This window comes from Thamnophis sirtalis, unplaced genomic scaffold, assembly GCF_051295495.1.
Source record: "Thamnophis sirtalis isolate CommonGarterSnake01/CBP01778 unplaced genomic scaffold, rThaSir2_p1.2 scaffold_4, whole genome shotgun sequence".
NCBI classification, from domain to species: domain Eukaryota; kingdom Metazoa; phylum Chordata; class Lepidosauria; order Squamata; family Natricidae; genus Thamnophis; species Thamnophis sirtalis.
The window spans coordinates 119,964,805-119,982,503 of record NW_028261384.1 but is presented as its reverse complement, the minus strand read 5'-3'; the positions used below and the strand labels follow the sequence as shown (position 1 = coordinate 119,982,503).

General features: G+C 43.3%; 1 protein-coding gene across 11 annotated transcripts in view; it reads left to right on the top strand.

Moving 5' to 3' along the window:
- LOC106553386 (myosin-10) overlaps positions 1–17,699 on the top strand; it is an 87,384-nt gene that overhangs the window by 44,640 nt on the left and 25,045 nt on the right. For all 11 annotated transcript variants that reach the window (XM_087713939.1, XM_087713938.1, XM_014071864.2 and 8 more), the window contains 11 exons: positions 546–654; positions 1,696–1,827; positions 3,933–4,139; positions 4,859–4,996; positions 6,414–6,537; positions 6,896–7,067; positions 11,476–11,688; positions 11,843–11,987; positions 12,918–13,124; positions 14,406–14,510; positions 17,404–17,556. In XM_087713939.1, coding sequence (XP_087570065.1) covers positions 546–654; positions 1,696–1,827; positions 3,933–4,139; positions 4,859–4,996; positions 6,414–6,537; positions 6,896–7,067; positions 11,476–11,688; positions 11,843–11,987; positions 12,918–13,124; positions 14,406–14,510; positions 17,404–17,556 — 1,705 coding nt within the window. The remainder of the gene's footprint in view (positions 1–545; positions 655–1,695; positions 1,828–3,932; positions 4,140–4,858; positions 4,997–6,413; positions 6,538–6,895; positions 7,068–11,475; positions 11,689–11,842; positions 11,988–12,917; positions 13,125–14,405; positions 14,511–17,403; positions 17,557–17,699) is intronic.

The window sequence follows — 17,699 nt, the reverse complement described above, 5'->3', positions numbered from 1 at the left end:
CAAAGTTCTGATGGCCACACCCCATGGGTCATGTGACTACATGTCAGATGCTGGCAACCAACCCACACTTTGGCCATTTGCAGCATCCTGTGGTCACATGACCATATTTTATGATATTTTTGCAAAAAAACAGCATTTACTTCTGGTTTTCAGCAAAATTGGCCCGTACTGAAGCATTGGTTTGCTTAATGACTGGGGTGTGTGTGTGTCACTTAACAATCATGGCAAAAAAGGTCATAAAATAGAGTAGTTCATATGGGTGACCCAATTTATAATTTACAACTTATGACTGTGACAGGCAGGTTCCATTGCAGTCACATCAAGCATTACCCACAGTAGATTTAATTCTCCCTTTATCATATCCCCTTTTCTTTTTTTAAATCCGGCCCATATTAAATGTAAATTATATGGACTTTTTCTTTTGGTAAAGGAGAGAGGAAAGGAATGTTGTAGTCTCATCACAGGCACATTTAACTTCCTAAACATGGCTGTCAGTGTGGTAATCATGAGACTCATGGATGGTCTTTCCCCTCCTCATCTCCTAGAGCTTTCATGAAAAAGCAGCAGCAGATGAGCGCCCTCAAAGTTATGCAACGCAACTGTGCAGCCTACCTCAAACTGCGCCATTGGCAGTGGTGGCGCCTGTTTACCAAGGTGAGAGTCAAGGTGGTTAGATCTGCAAAAGGGCACCTGTTGCTAGATAGGAGATCATATCATTGCAAGATCGGGTGGTGAAAAGTGGGAAAGCAGACAGGAATGTCTGGATTTCTAAAAAGCATTTTGAGTGGCTTCTAAACGATGGATGGAAGGATGGATAGAAGAATGGACGGATGGATAGGATCGATGGATAGGATGGATGGAAGGATGGACAGATGGATAGGATGGATAGAAGGATCGATGGATGGTTAGGATGGATAGAAGGATGGATGGATGGATAGGATGGATGGATGGAAGGATGGATAGAAGGGTGGATGGATGGACAGATGGATGGATGGATAGAAGGAGGGATGGATAGAAGGATGGATGGACGGATGGACAGACAGATGGATGGATAGAAGGAGGGATGGAAGGAGGAATGGATAGGATCGATGGATAGGATGGATGGGAGAGGACGGGACATTGTGCTAGCTATTTCACATCTACTAAATTGAAGAAAACTGAACATCTCATAGATTTATAGAGCCACAAATCATTCCCCCAAACTACAAGGTTCCTGGGACAGGACTATTTTCTCCTTTCACATATTGTATAGAAGGGAACATTTTTAGTTACAATTCTAGATTGGGAAGTTAGAAAAAAATCTCAGAAGGAGGCAGTGGAAACCCAGTTTGGGGGAAAGCCAATGAAATCCTCGGAAAAGTCATGTTGTAAGTTTTGCACAGGTCCCTGTCCTCCTGGTACTTCCTTGACCCCTTCTGGTCATGAAATTTAGTCAGAAAGGAAATAAGCTTGGGATAGCATGATGATAATGATTATCATCATGAAGAAGAAGAAGAAGATATCCATTCAGTCATGTCTGACTCTTGGTGATTCTGTGGGCCAGATCTCTTCACATCCTCCAACCTTGCATTACTATTTTGAGTTTACTATGCTCTGGCTAGTGTTAGAGTTGATGGAATAGCATACAAGACTGAAATTTTGCACAACTTCCCTCAGTTTTGTTTCCTCAACATTTACTGTATGTTTGTTTTCCAGGTGAAGCCCCTGTTGCAAGTGACACGCCAGGATGAGGTGATGCAAGCGAAGGCAGTAGAACTACAGAAAGTCCAAGAGAAGCACACAAAAACCCAAATGGATCTTAAGGAACTAGAAAACAAATATCAACAGGTAAATAGGAATAATTGAATATCAGCCATACTTCCCTCCAGCATACGGTTGTCGTCTTCCTACAGATGGAGCTCTCATCCATTCCTTTGTCACTTTTCATCTTGATCTGTGAGATTGTTCTTCTTACGCCCTTCTCTCTTTCTTTCTCTCAGTTTTCTGAGCTGTTCTAAGGTTCTTTTGATTTGCCAGGAAACTTCTGACTAGATTCTGGTACCATCCTGCATTGAGCCCCTGCTCCATTCTGCTAATTACTTTAATTATCCCTGATCTTGATTGCTCACTTCCCTTCCTTCTCTATCAGCCCTTATCATTGGAGAGTTGTGTTCCATTTCCTCAGCCTACCTCTGTCCCAGTTCCTGTACGCCAGAGACTCTCTTTCCAGCATCTTCTGAAGGGATTGTCCTGGACCTAGGCTTCCCAAGATCATGAAGCAGACTCCTCGTCCCAATAAAACTTCTTTTATTTAGGTTAAAGGGAATTCCTCTCCAGCAAAATCCCAGCAAACAGACCATCTTTTGTGAGATTTCACAACTACAGACCTTTATTAGGCTTGCAGAGCTGCCAGGCTGATATCTTCCAAATATCATGCTGTAGCAGCAATTACTTGGCAAGAAGTCAGGAACAGATCTTCACCCTAATGAATTGAACTAATTGTCTCTTGCAAACAGCCCTCCCCTTTTGCTCCTCTTTTTTCCCTATAGGAGCGGCCATTCACTATCTACCTGTGCCTTTACTCTCAAGTCGGCCCTTGTTCCTTAGCTGTTCCCTTCTCCTGGCAACTCTGCACATGCACACATCAGGAACAGGTTCCAGCTGTTCTTCTGCTTCACTGATATCTGACTCCGAAGGCAGCTGATAACTGGCATCTGGCTCTGGCCCCCACTCTGCCTCTGACACAGAGCCCTCATCAGAACCTTCCCCAGACTCCAGGACTGGCCCATGTTTCTCCCCAACCTCCTCACTGTCTGAGTCTGCCACCAGCTCTGCTGGGCGCTGGTGGGCCACAACAAGGACTCTCTAGGAGGGTAGCAGCACACTAGCTTAATTTTCCATGCAGCATTTCCAGTTTACATGTAGCCCTTGACTTAACATCCACAATGGAGCCTGCCTAACATGTTGTAAGTCATGACAGGGGTAAAAACATGACCAGCCTTCTTTTACAACCTTTTTTGTGAAGGTTCTTAATCGAACTAGTGGTTTCGTACAGGTGTGGTCTCACCAAAAACTGGAAGTAAGTACCGGTTTTGGCAAACTCCTATAAAACATGATCAAGTGACCGCAGGACACCGCAAACAGCTGTAGATGGGGCTGTGATGCTGAGCACTTGAAGTTTGGTCACGTGACTATGTGGGGGGACAACCATTGGAACTTTGAATCCAGGTCTCAAGTTGCTCTGAGCTGGGTCTTCATAAGTTCAAATGGTCACTAAGTACTGTGTTTTTCGCAGTATAAGATGCACCAGAGTAAAAGACACACCATGATTTTGAAGAGGTAGTTTTTGCACTCTGCAGGCTTCCTAAACCTTCTGCATGCCTCGTTTTTTGCAAAAAGAAAAAGAAAAAAGGGCATGCAGAGATTTGTGAGGCTTGTATAGGGCTCCTTTGGGCTGTGGGGGGAGGGGGGAACAAGGAAAAACGCACCATTTTTTGGAAAAAAAGGGGGGCATGCAGAGCTTTGGGAGGCTTGTATAGTGCTCCTGGGGGTTGCAGGCAGGCCAAAAATGAGCAAAATGGCCCATTTTTTGCTGGTTTTTGCCCTCCCCAGCCCTCAGGAGCACTTTGCAAAGCCTCCCAAACTTTCTGCACAGCCATTTTTGCAAAGGGGGGCGGGGTTTCTGTAGGCCAAAAATGCTGTATTCAGTGTATAAGATACACCCAGATTTTCACCCTCTTTTTTGAGGGAAAAAGCTGCGTCTTATACTCGGAAAAATTCGGTAACCGCTCATAAGTCAAGGACAACCTATAAAAGAACCTCAGGAAATGAGGTGGAGGAAGACCTTCATCCAAGAGGCTTAAATCACAGAGCTGCCCCATCCATCATGGTGCTCTGAAGTAGAGCTTCCATGAACTTCATGCTCGGTTCTCTTGATCCTATTTTTGTGACAGCTCTCAGAGGAGAAAGCCATCCTGGCTGAGCAGCTGCAGGCTGAGACGGAGCTGTTTGCTGAAGCCGAGGAGATGCGGGCCCGGTTGGCAGCACGGAAGCAAGAACTGGAGGACATCCTGCATGAATTGGAGTCACGGGTGGAAGAGGAGGAGGAGCGATGCCAGCAGCTGCAGGGAGACAAGAAGAAGATGCAACAGCATGTTCAGGTATGGAAACCATGTTGGCTAAAAAGAGGTGCAGTCATAGAAAATGCTAGTCCTGCCTGATTTTATGAGAGTTTGATTCAGAAATCAGTCTTCCAATAGCAAAACAATGAGCACGTACAGCTATAATCTTGTATAAATCATTCATTACATAATATAGGGATTTTTTTTCATGCTGGCATTGGGCATCTGAAACTTTCTTCCTAAAAAGTTTTGTTTGGTTCAGGCCCTTTCTGAGAAAATGGCAAAAAGTATTTGTTTAGATAAGCTTTGTAGGCTATTAATGACATTTTCTCTCAAAGCACATGGTGAAGTGCATAGCTTATCTGCTATATCTTCACAAGAGCTGTGAGGTTAGACAGAAAGACTGTTTCATAATTACCCACTGAATTTAGGACTAAGCATTTGAACCAGATCTTGTCCTATACTCTTAATCCAGCTTTCCAAATGTATGTTGTACTAAACTCTAACAATCCTCGGCTAATAACTATGTTGGCTGGATGATTTTTAAAATGTTAGTCAAACACATTTGGAGGTCGTCCATTGAGAGGAGGCAGTAACCCAATGTGATTCTAGCTCTCCCATGGAATAAATATAACACCACGAGTTTAGAAAGATCTACTAAGCTTGCTGTTTATCTAGAAAAACTCAGGACTGGGTTCATAAGCGTCGCCATCCCTTTGACCCCACCACCACCCCTTGGGTATCTCATTGTTCCTTAGGACCTTGAAGAGCAACTGGAGGAAGAAGAGGCTGCTCGGCAAAAGCTGCAACTGGAGAAAGTCAGCACAGAAGCCAAGCTGAAAAAGATGGAAGAGGATCTGCTGGTGCTCGAAGACCAAAATTCAAAGTTGCATAAAGTGAGTGTGGATGTTCCATTTTGCCATGAAGGGAAATGCATACGTGTTGGAGTGTGCTTTTTGTTATGTGGGCTCTCCTCATTAAATATGAGGTCTATCTTTGGTCATCCAAACTAGTTGTGCTAGAAAAAGTAGGTAATTTACCGGTGCTGTTCGCTTGTTTATTTATTTCTATTTTATTTTGCTTCTGCTTTCACTCCTAGAAGAAGCCCAGAGCAATTTACAAGAGAAGGTGGCAAAAACCTTAAAAAAACCACAAGGGTGTATAAAGACGTTAAAAAAAATAAATTTGTGTGTGTTTTTTTTTTACAAAGTAAGAAAAACAAAGTAAACCAATGACAAAATTAAAGGCAGTCTGGACCTATAGTAATTCTTAACCTCTAAATGCCTAAACCAGGGGTCGGCAACCTGTGGCTCTGGAGCTGCATGTGGCTGTTTCATCCCTCTGTTGCGGCTCCCTGTCGCCGGTTGGCTCGACAATTGATAGAGCTTTTGGTTAGGACAGGTAGAAGAAAAAGGACACTGCGCTAGGAAACTCTATGGTGGGGGAAACGGACTTCAAGTCGGCTCCAGAATTGAACGGGGGGCTTCCGGTTACAACCTTTGTGGCGCTTTGAGTGTTTAAGGTTGCCAACCCCTGACCTAAAGCATAAATGAAAGAAGCTCTCCTTTGGTTGAGCTCAGCTCCTGATGGCTTCATGGGCACATCTGTGTCATATCCTTGTCAATATGAAGAGATGGATTGCCATGAGCACCTTCTGGGATTTATTTTTTTTAACTTCCCAAGCTGACCTATATCTTTGGAATTTCTTGATGGCCACTCATTCCAAGTGCTATCAAAGAGTATCCCTATTTAACTGTCCTAGATCGGAAAGAGTTGGTTAGTTAGTGCTGCCTAGGTGAGTATTTGGACAAACAAGATTATTTTCAATCGCTTTATGAGAGAAGATCATCTCATGAACATCTCTCTGGGAGAAAATACCATAACTGGAGTACTACCATGAGAAGGTCCTGCTCCAGGCCGTTGTGTTATGAACCAGACTACCAGTGGGACCATAGATAGGTTTTCCAAGCTGATCTGAAATCAGGAGTGGGATGATGTTGGAGAAAGCAGTCTTTAAAGTGCCCGAACCTTAAACCGTTACTGCTAGTGCAGAGTGGCATGCCCCTGGAGACAACAAATTCCTTAACTCTTGTGCACCTTCAAACATGATAGACTGCAATTGTCATAATCGCTAGATATGATAGCCAGTGGGTAAATCTTCTGTAGAGCTGTTGAAAACCCTGCAAGGGAGATGAAAGCTGCATTCAAGAAGCTGGAGACCAATAAAGAGCCTGGACATTGACCAATAGGATGCATGATGGTACCCAACTGGAAAACTCATTCTCGTCTCTTTCTGGTTATTGCCTACACTAGGAGAGGAAGCTGATGGAAGAACGCCTATCGGAGTTCTCTTCTCACATGGCAGAAGAGGAAGAGAAGGTGAAGAGCCTGAGCAAACTGCGCAATAAATATGAAGCTGTCATCGCCGACATGGAAGGTATGCCAGAGAACAGAGCAGGCTGCGGTGATCAGCTACCCAGATCATATTTAGTATGGATCTTTGGTCTGGTAAAGTGGACGTTGCCCGTTCCTCATCCCTTGGCATCTAAGCCAGCATCTCATGACTTGCATGTAAAGTATTCCTAGTTTAGTTCTAGATTAGAGTATCTGTGGTAGGCAGATAGAGAATGGGATCCTAGAGGGGCCATTTCCCATTGAGATAGAGCAATTCTGGGCCCAGGTAGACAATGCTTTGACCCATTTAATGTTCCTAGGCAGGTGATCCTGAACCAAAATACAGTGAGTCCTTTCTCTTATCTGATTTTTCCCATTTCTCTTTCTTCGCATCCTTCCAGATCGGCTCAAGAAGGAAGAAAAAGGCCGCCAGGAGCTGGAGAAGCTGAAACGAAAGCTGGACGGGGAGGCAGGCGACCTGCAGGAACAGGTGGTGGAGCTGCAACAGCAGCTGGAGGAGCTCCGCCAAGCACTGGCGAAGAAGGAGGCTGAACTGCAGGCAGCTTTGGCCAGGTGAGCATGTTTCTCTTGGAGAAAAAAAACACACAGTGAAGCAACCCAGAGATTCCATACAACTCTTTCCCAATCTTAATCATTTTGGGATGTGTGGACTTCAATTCCCCAGCTCCTGCTCGCTCGCTTTTGCTCTTTTACACACACACACACACACACACACACACACACACACACACACCTACCTACCTGTACCAAGAGGCAACTGGACTTTCTGGTTTTTGTTTGAAGATGAAGTTTTGCTTCTCATCCAAGAAGCTTCTTCAGCTCTGATTAGACGGTGGGGAACGGAAGGATCTTAACCATCAGAGCTGAAGAGGCTTCTTGGATGAGAAGCAAAACTTCATCTTCAAAGAAAAACCAGAAAGTTCCAGTTGCTTCTTGAAAAAAAGCACCTTTGGGACAACCACGACTTGGATGACTGAGAATCTCCACAGACACACATAACTGTAGTTTGGTGATTTTATTAATATTCTCCAGCAACTCCCTTCACCAAAAAACCTAGAACTACCCCAATTAAGTCCAGCCACAACCAGATCAATCAACAGAGGAATAGCCAATGAGTCCATAAGGCCCTTGAAAGTTTCCCAATCAAAATAAACCCACCAGGCAAAATTAAACCCACAACACAAAAAGATTCATGAGGCAAAAAAAGTCCAGAGTTCACAAGGCATGATCCAAGTCAAGGCATGGTGTCAATCCAAAGCTGGGCAAGAACCTAAATGACCAGAAAACACACAGATAGGAAATGAACACGTCATTCCCAGCATCGCTTCCCTCTGTCTGCTGTGCTAAATAACCAGCTTCTGGTGCAGTCCATTAAGAAGGGCGAGGCTTCCTCCTTGCAAGTAATCTGGCTGATCTTCTCTGCTCCTGCCTTTTCCCTGCCCTACCCGTTCTTGAGTCAGGTACAGAAGACAGTTCCTCTTCCTCATCCCTGACTGGCTACTGTTGCATGCTTTCTCCACCTGAAGCCCCAGGGCTGTCCTGCTGCAGCTGTACATCACCCAAATCCCCCTTAGATGGCTGCTTGGAGCCATTGACAAATTCCCCTCTAGATGTGCCTGGAACTAGTTCATCCTCTTCCGTGGTGACGAAGTATCGAAGAATCATCACATCAGCCAGTTTTGCTAGGAGTTGAAGTCCACACAGGTCCAAACTTGGGAAACACTGCCCCACAAGGACCTCTTTTTTCCATTTGAAATGAGTGACATGCTGATAACAATTTAATGTGCTTTTTGTAGCTTCTGTTGAGATGAAATCAATGCAGGGCTTTGTTCGAGCCAAGCTATAAATATCCAGAAGGCACATCTCAAGCCTAAGGACCAAAATAGATGCAGTAACATTCACGTCATTTGGAATATACGTGAATGGCTTCTGAAGAAGCAATTTGCAAGGGAGATGGAGTGGAGAAAGAGAAGGAAGGGAAACCCCATCCAGATTTCCCTTTAAATCTGTATACTTCCAAAAAGAGAAACTCATTCAAGCAATTGTATTGAATATATTGAGATTTTTTTTCTGTGCGGCCAGAAGAGATTGTACAATTATGTGAATTCTCATAGTAACCATCAACAAAACTTTGTTGACAGCAGTAAGATTATCACTGTATATAATGTACAACCTCGTATTACAGAAAATAGAGTGTATTTTTGGAAATTAACTACCGTATTTTTCGAGTATAAGATGCACCTTTTTTGCTCAAAAAAGAGGTTGAAAATCTGGGTGCATCGAATACAGCTTTTGCCTCCCGAAGCCCTGCCCCTTCACGAAAATGACTGTGCATAGCCTTATGGAGGCTTTCCTGGGGGTTGGAAGAGCAGAAATGAACAGAAAATTGGCTTTTCCCCCCCCCCAGCCCCCAGGAGCACTCTATAAGCCTCCATAAGGCTATGCATGCAATTTTTTTGACAAAAAACAGGTCTGTTTTCATGAAAAACGGGCCATTTTTTGCTCATTTGGGGGGCACGCCCCCAGGAGCACTCTGCAAGCCCCTCACCAAGGCTATTCATGCCTTTTATTTGAAAAATAATGGGCCTGTTTTTGCAAAAGACAGGCCATTTTGGGGAGGTTTGCAGAGTGCAAAAACTTTTTTTTTCCTTTCGGAAAGCTCTTTAGTTAAAGTGATTGATGAGAATTAGATTGATCAAGTGCTGTGCCAGCAGAAACAAAGTATTAGGGGCTGCAGGTTGTCAGCAATTTCCTTCTCCAGCACATGGATAAATGCACCTAGAAACATCTACCTACCTACTCACTCTCCCTAACTACCTACTGTAGTTCTCTCTCTCTCTCTCTCTCTCTCTCTCTCTCTCTCTCTCTCTCTCTCCCTCTCCCTCTCTCCCTCCCTCTACCTACCTACCTACCTACTCTCTCTCTCTCCCTACCTACCTACTGTAGTTCTCTCTCTCTCTCTCCCTCTCTCCCTCCCTCTACCTACCTACCTACCTACCTACCTACTCTCTCTCTCTCCCTACCTACCTACTGTATTTCTCTCTCTCTCGCTATCCCTCTACCTACCTACCTACCTACCTACTCTCTCTCCCTACCTACCTACTGTATTTCTCTCTCTCTCCCTCTCTCCCTCTATCTACCTACCGACCTTTTTTTAAAAAAATTGCCTCTTCAAAACCTTGGTGTGTCTTATACTCCGGTGCATCTTATACTCCAAAAAATACGGTATATAACTTGCTTAATTTATTTTTATAGCAGTGGGTACTAAATCTAAACAGTAACAATTGGCAGTTGTTATAAATTATTATTCTTAGATGTTATGCTCCCTTTTTTATATGTACCTCAAGGTGATTAACATACCTAATATTCTTCCCTCCCATTTTCCCCACTACAACAACCCAGTGAAATGGACTGGGTGAGAGGCAGTACCTGGCCCAAATCAGCTAGCCGCCTCTCACGCTTATGGTGGGACTAGAATTCCCAGTCTCCTGGTTTCTAGGCCAGCACCTTAACCATTACACTAAACTGACTCTTTTATTCCTTTTTCTCCATGCAATTGTGATCTAGTTCAAAGGTCCGTATATCTTTAATCCACTTTTTAAAAAGCCAGTTGTACAACAATTAATTATATACTGTAAAGGCCGTTTCATCGGTTCTGGGCCTGACTAGTGCGTCTATTTGAGAATCTTCCTGCATTCTACTCATTGGTAGTTCCTGGAGTTCTGGGCCAATGCAGAAGGGAACAACATGATATCAAGACTATGAAAGTGAATTAATTAAACCAAGAGTATGAAGAAGATTTCCATATAGGAAATTGTGGGGAGAGGAGAAAATTAGAAAAATTCCAAGCTGAACCTTTCTCAGATGCATATCTAAAACAGTGGGTTTCAAAAAAATAATAATAATTGACAACTAAGATATGTGGATTTTATCTTCCAGCATTCCAGCTGGGGAAGAGTTGAAGTCCACATATCTTAAAGTTGCCAACTTTGAAAAACATTGATCTAAGCAATTGAGAGATTGTGGGAAGGTTGAGAATGTGCCAAAAGGGAAATTAGTAACAAGCATATTTTTTTTTAAAAGGCAGAAGTTTATTGATAGTTTATTTTATAAATGGCAACTTGGGAAGAAACTCAGAAAGTAATATTTCAAGTCATTCAAGGAATGTGTGCCTCAATAAATTCTTTATAAACTAAATTCTTCATAAATTCTTTTGAAGTTTCCAAGATTCGATATTCACACCAGGACTAGCATTAAAGATACATGAAATCTTTGTAGGTCTTGCTTTCTTTGATCTTGGCAAACTATGCGGTGTTTGATAGTTACAATACCCTTTTTCTCTTTCTTCCTAGCTGTGGTAGCCTCTTCTTATCCTCTACAAAGCCCACAGGGGCTCATATTGAGGCTCCAATACTTCTTACTTTTGATGTTCCCTGATATGGAAAATTGTGGGGGGAAAAGGAAAAATGGCTTATTTTTACCAAACTGACTCTAGAAAAAACAAAATTTCTGAAGATAATTTTCAACGTAGGTTAGACGGAGGACTTAATGTTGTCAAAGATTGGAATTCTCTGGAGCGGTATTTTTCAACATTGGCAACTTTTAAGTTGTGTGGACTTTAACTCCCAGAATTCCCCAGCCAGCCACCTGACTGGGGAAATCTGGGCGTTAAAGTCCACATGTCATACAGTTGTCAGGATGAGAAATAGTGCTCTGGATCAAAAAAAGATGAAAGCTCTTGATTATCAGAGAAACAGACAATTATGAAATGTATTGTTTGAACTCTAGCACTAAACACTTGCCCTCCAATCCTTGGCTTCTCCCTGAGGAACTTCTGGTGTTCTGACTATGGAGGGGAGGGGGTCTTTGGACTGTGCCCTCCTTCTCCCTGGATCCCCCATTTCCCAAGTCTTTTGGCCCCCTTGACGTGTCTCTCTGACCATTCTTACTCACCATGCAGAGTGGAGGAAGAATCATCCCAGAAGAACGCTGTACTCAAGTCTCTGCGTGAGCTCCAAGCACAAATATCAGAACTGCAGGAGGACCTGGAGACGGAGAAGATGGCCCGTGCCAAAGCGGAGAAACAACGTCGTGACTTTGGGGAGGAGCTGGAAGCTCTGAAGACGGAACTGGAGGACACCCTGGATTCCACAGCCGCACAGCAGGAGCTACGGTAACATATGGGCTTGGCCAGAGGAGTCTACCTCACTCACACCTTGCTGCACCTGGGTGTAGAAAATACCCTTGTTCCTCACCAATAAGTCCACAAGTGCCATGGAAGCAGGTTGTCTCCCCTTGCTAATCTATCCGTCCTCTTCCTCCCTCAGGTCGAAACGAGAGCTAGAGGTGACGGAGCTCAAGAAGACCATTGAGGAGGAGATCAAGGCACACGAAGCACAGGTGGTAGACATGCGCCAGCGCCACACCAGTGCCCTAGAGGAGCTGTCAGAGCAGCTGGAGCAGTCGCGACGGGTATGTTGCCGGAAGCGGAGCCCGCTAGGTGTACTGGAATGAAGTGGGGAAGGAAGATCTGAGGAGTTGATGGGTTTAGCTTTGGTAGTTCCGATAGTACAAACTCAACTACTCCATTTACTGCCTAAATGTAGAACCCTAGTAATTTTGTACAGGTAGTCCTCCACTTACGATCACAGTTGAACCAAAATTTCTGTTGCTAAGCAAGACCGTTGTTGTAAGTTTTATCCCATTTTATAAACTTTCTTGCCATAGTGAACCACTGCAGGTGTTACGTTAGTAACAAATAGTTGTTAAGTGAATCGGACTTCCCCATTGACTTTGCTTGTCAGACGGTTGTCACAAGATCCGAAGGCACTGCAGCCATCTTAAATACATGCCAATTGTCAAGCATCCAAATTTTGACCACTTGACCATGGGGATGCTGCAATGGTTGTAGCAGTAGGAATAACACTTAGACTTATATACCGCTTCACAGTACTTTACAGCCCTCTCTAAACGGTTTACAGAATCAAGTCTATTACCCCCAACAATCTGGCTCCCCCATTTTACCGGTCTCAGAAAGATGGGAGGATGAGTCAATCTGGAGCCAGTGAGATTTGAACTGCCGAATTTCTGGCAGCCAGCAGCCAGCAGGAGTAGCCTGCAGTACTGCACTCTAACCATGGCTCCTGTAGATGTGAATTACAGTCATAAGTCACATTTTTCAGTGCTATTTATAACTTGGAGCGGTCACTTAATGAATAGTTGTAAATCAAGGATTACTTGTGAAGTGTGGAAATGCAATTTGAAACTTACTCAGAATCTAAAGTGTGCCATTTGGAAAGTCAGACCCAGGGTGGGGTTTACTCCAAGAAATACAAATTGTAGTGCCAGAGAGCAGGAGAGGAGAGAAAGGTCTCACAGCAATTACTTCTCTTATCTCCCTAGTTCAAAACTACCCTGGAGAAGGCAAAGCAAGCTCTGGAAGGGGAAAATGTGGAGATGCAGAAGGAAGTGAAGATCTTGCAAGGAGCCAGGCTGGAATCTGAGCAGCGGCGCAAGAAGCTGGAGAGTCAAGTCCAGGAACTGCAACTCCGGGCAGCTGAAAGTGAAAGAGTCAAATCTGAGCTCACTGACAGGCTGGTGAAGCTGCAGGTGTGTAAGGCCACACATGAGTGAGTCTGTCCGTGAAAAAAAAACCCCAAAAAAATCCACCTGAATTTTGAATGGCTATCTTCTGCTCCAAAATATTTGTGTCCACCAAGCACTTCCTAGATCTGTGATGGCAAACCTATAGCATACGTGCCACAGATAGCACACAGAGCCCTCTCTGCAGGCACATGAACCGTCATCCCAGCTCAGCTGCACTGCGCATGTGCGTGTGCCTCTTACCGGCCGGCTGATTTTTGGGTCTCTGCTGTGCATGGGGGGGGGGGAAGGGAAGGGCACATTGAAAGATGCATGTGCAGGGAGAGCATGGGGGGGCAGCGTTTCCCCCCCCCCCAGCCTGTTTTTGGTCCCAGGAGGCTGCAGGAAGGCCTACTAGGACCAAAATGGGGCATGGAAAGGGGTTGTGCATGCATGCGCACAGGGGGAGTGTATGCATGCGCAAGGAGAAGTGGCACGGGGTATGTGTGTCGCACACACATTGCATTAAGGGTATGTATGCTTTCAGCGCACAATGACAAAAAGGTTAGCCATCACTGTTCTAGATCCTTGGACCCTTGGCTCAATCTCCAGCCTGACCATTCCAACTGACAACTAAAGGAACCGAACCAGGATACGGAGGTCACTGGGTTGCAGAATGTTGCCATGGGAATCATCTTCCTAGTTTTAATTAAGGCTCTGATATGTCTCTAGATGTTCTTCTGTGCCTTGTTGATTGTCTGCCATGCAACCCACAGAATTCTATGTTTAGGTTTCATTATGCAAGGATATTTTTTTCGCTTTGCATAATTTTTCTTAAGAGATGATCGAGGAAATGCTGATCGATGTTTAATGAGAGACATTTGAGGATGAGCACAGAAATGTTGGGAGCAAACTGACCAACTAGGGAGCAAGTGAATGGCAGACAGTGGGGGGAAAAGGGCACCCAGGGAGCATCCCCGACATGGCCCTGTCTGAAAGCTATGGCCACTGTCTTCTCTGCTTTCTGAGTCTTCATCAATCATGGTTAGTTTGATTTTTTCTGCAGAACCACAGGAAAACTAGAAATGTTCATGCTTCAAAGATGACTTTCTCAAAATGTCATCTTCTGAGCCAGATAACATGTCCTTGTATGTTTGGTTGAATGAATGTTATATGAAGCTCTGCCTTTAATCTTAGCTTTTCATTTGTGAGAATTTGATAATTTGATGTTCTTTGATAACATTTTAACTTTTCCATTGTTGTTGTTGTTTTTCTTTTCTGCCTGGGATTTTTATCTCCTGTAATCAGAATGAGCTCGATGGAGTCTCTGGTACCTTGGGAAGTACAGAATCCAAGACAATAAAGCTTGCCAAGGATCTGGCTAGTGTTGAATCCCATCTGCAAGATACTCAGGTACATAGGAAGGGCGGGAGTTAATACAAAAACAGCTCAGCAGCTGGTGGAAAACTATGTCTGTTTCAGGGATGTAAACATAAATCTACTTTGATTCTTGGTGAATTTTCAAGGAAGGTCCTGGAATCTTAGATGGAGATTGGAGGAGGAAAATGTCAACGGGAACTTAAATTTATAGCTTGAACCAGTGGTGAAATTCTAATTTTTTACTACCAGTTCTATGGGCGTGGCTTGGTGGGCGTGGCAGGGGAAGGATACTGCAAAATCTCCATTCCCACCCCATTCTGGGGCCAGTCAGAGGTGGCATTTTCCGGTTCTCTGAACTACTCAAAATTTCCACTACTGGTTCTCCAGAACCTGTGAGAACCTGCTGGATTTCACCCCTGGCTTGAACCTGTTTGTGTAGCTATGAGCACATTGAAATCTACCCATTGTCACAGCCACTCCAGGAGTTGCATTGACTGTCAATGAGCTTCCAGACTGGTTGTCACCTGTATGACCATTCATGTCCCAGGACCTAGAAGCATACAAGATCTCCTGGGATTGAATCTGCCCACCCAATGAGATTGGAAAGAGAGGGATTGCTGAGGGTCTCTTCTTTGGGACAGGGGTCTCTCTCTACAAGCACTTTGGGGGTGAGCCTTCCCAAGAGATCCAGCCCTTCTCCAACTTTTTTGGCTTCTGAAGGGCCATAAAGGCCTGACTGATAAGGAGGCCATTTTGAGCACATTAAGGATCAACCTCTTCCCATAAGATGGTCTGGGGGTTTTTATATGTTGGAATTATTTTTATTATCCTTGTGGTGGTCTTTAACTCTCTTATAGCCCATGGGAATTTAGTGGTATAGAAGCCTTTGCAAATAAGGAAACAAATAAAGTTATTAATATATGTATCATAGAAAATGCCCTCATAAAGCGACCCTGGGCAATGTACAAATAGACATAAAAGCCATGTATAAATACCATAATAAAAACAATTAAAAGCAACGTCATAAATGTGGTTTTGCCAGTTCACTCAATAATAGTAGTTCCTAATTAGTTGTAAAAGAGCTACGCAGAGGTCTGGGTTCAAAATGCAAAATATGATTTGGATCCTGCATGCATCACTTGTTGGGAAGCCCTTAGAAGCAGCTATTTCTTTTCTTGAGATGATGCATCAGGTGTGCAAGTCCCCAGCTGGTTCAGAAAGTTTCCAAGATAGGTTTGCATGTATCCTCACTCATTTTACTTTCTAGTCCTAGGTTTAATAGCAATAGCACTTAGACTTATATACCACTTCACAGTGCTTTACGGCCCTCTCTGAATGGTTTACAGAGTCAGCCTATTGCCCACAACAGTCTGGGTCCTCATTTTACCCACCTCGGAAGAATGGAAGGCTGAGTCAATTTTTAACATGGAAACATTATTCAAAGCTTGCTAAAGAGAAGTTACTTTGGAATTTTATAGATGTTCCTGAGCATGGGTAGCTCAGGAATTCTGGGACTTGAAGTCCATAGGTTGTAAAAGGGCCATCCTTGCCTATCCCTGTTCTAGTGATTAAGGCATTGGGCTAGAAAGCAGGAAGCACAACAAAAGAATTGGACAAAATAGTAACAGGAACAGAAGAAAAAATGATTACAAAAACATACGATTGTCTTTTAAAATTCAAAATGGAGGCGGAAACCATGAAGGAAACAATGATAATTTGGACTAAAAACTTCGGGTATAATATTGAATTGGAGCACTAGGAAAAAGTATGGGGGGAAAATTGTAAATTGACAATGTCGGCATCCTATAAGGAAAACATTTACAAAATGTTTTATAGGTTGCATTTGCCTCCGGCCAGATTGACCAAAATGTTCCCAAATAGATCTCCAAAATGTTGGAAATGTAACCATCAACAGGGAACCTTCTATCGTATGTGGTGGATGTGTCCAAAAGCCAAAGAATTCTGGACCAAAGTTAAAAAATGGTTAGAAGAAATAAAAGAACAAAAAATTGACATGAACCCTGAGCTGTTTCTTCTAGGAATAATAATAAAAAATATTAGTAAGGATATCCAATATTTAATGCTTCATATAATCACTGCTGCCAGAATTTCATATGCCCAAAGCTGGAAACTAAAAACCATTCCATCAAATGCAGAAATGATAAAAAAAGGTGTTAGAATGCTCAGAAATGGACAAACTAACAATAGAACTAAGACATAGAAAGGAAACAGAGAACTACAGACATGGAACGGGTGGTATAACTGACTCAAAAAGAGATGTAAAATCGATGCATAAGGAACACATAGAAAACACAATGAAAAGAGACGGCATATATTTAGAAAGCAATAGAGATGGAATATATCCTATTGTATATAGATGTATATATTGTAAAAATGAAAAAGTAAACAAAGAAGAATATGTATAAAATAATAGGATGGAAAATGGAAAACCCAAAATCAGAAAAAAGAAATACCGATAACAGAAAGCTGTAAAAGTATAATTGCGATTTTAATGTTTGGAAAATGTGTGTGTATATATATTAGTGTGTATATTATTAAATTATATATTTATAATTTATATATATAAGCAGGAAGCCATTAATTCAAGTCCCGCTTTAACCATGTAAGCCAGCTGGGTAACTTTGGACCAGTCACTCTCTCTTAGCCCAACCCAATTCACAGATTTGTTATTGTAGGGAAAATAAGAAGAGGAAAGTATGTTGGATATGTTCACCACCTTCAATTATTTGCAAAAATAATAAGAGTGGGAGACAGACAGACAGACAGATGGGCGGATGGAGGGAGGGATGGAGGGACAGGGAGAGAGGGAGAAAATCTTATTCCTATGAGGAAGATCTTATATCCAAGGGGAGGAGGACGAGTCCAGCCTCTGATCCATACTTTTTATCCTTATCTCCCATCCCAGGAATTGCTCCAAGAAGAGACGAGACAGAAGCTGAATCTGAGCTCTCGAGTCCGGCAACTGGAAGAGGAGAAAGGAACTCTGCTGGAACAGCTGGAGGAGGAAGAAGCTGCCAAGGCCAACTTCGGTCGCCAGATCCAGAGTCTTCAGCAGCAGGTGGGGTAGCAGGAAACAGAACTGGCCACAGAAGGAAACACAACCCAAACAAAAACTCAGTAAAGAAAGAAAAAGTTGATTAAGTTAATGATAAAACATTAAATGATGCATTTTTGTATCAGTTTTGTATGTTGGATATGGTC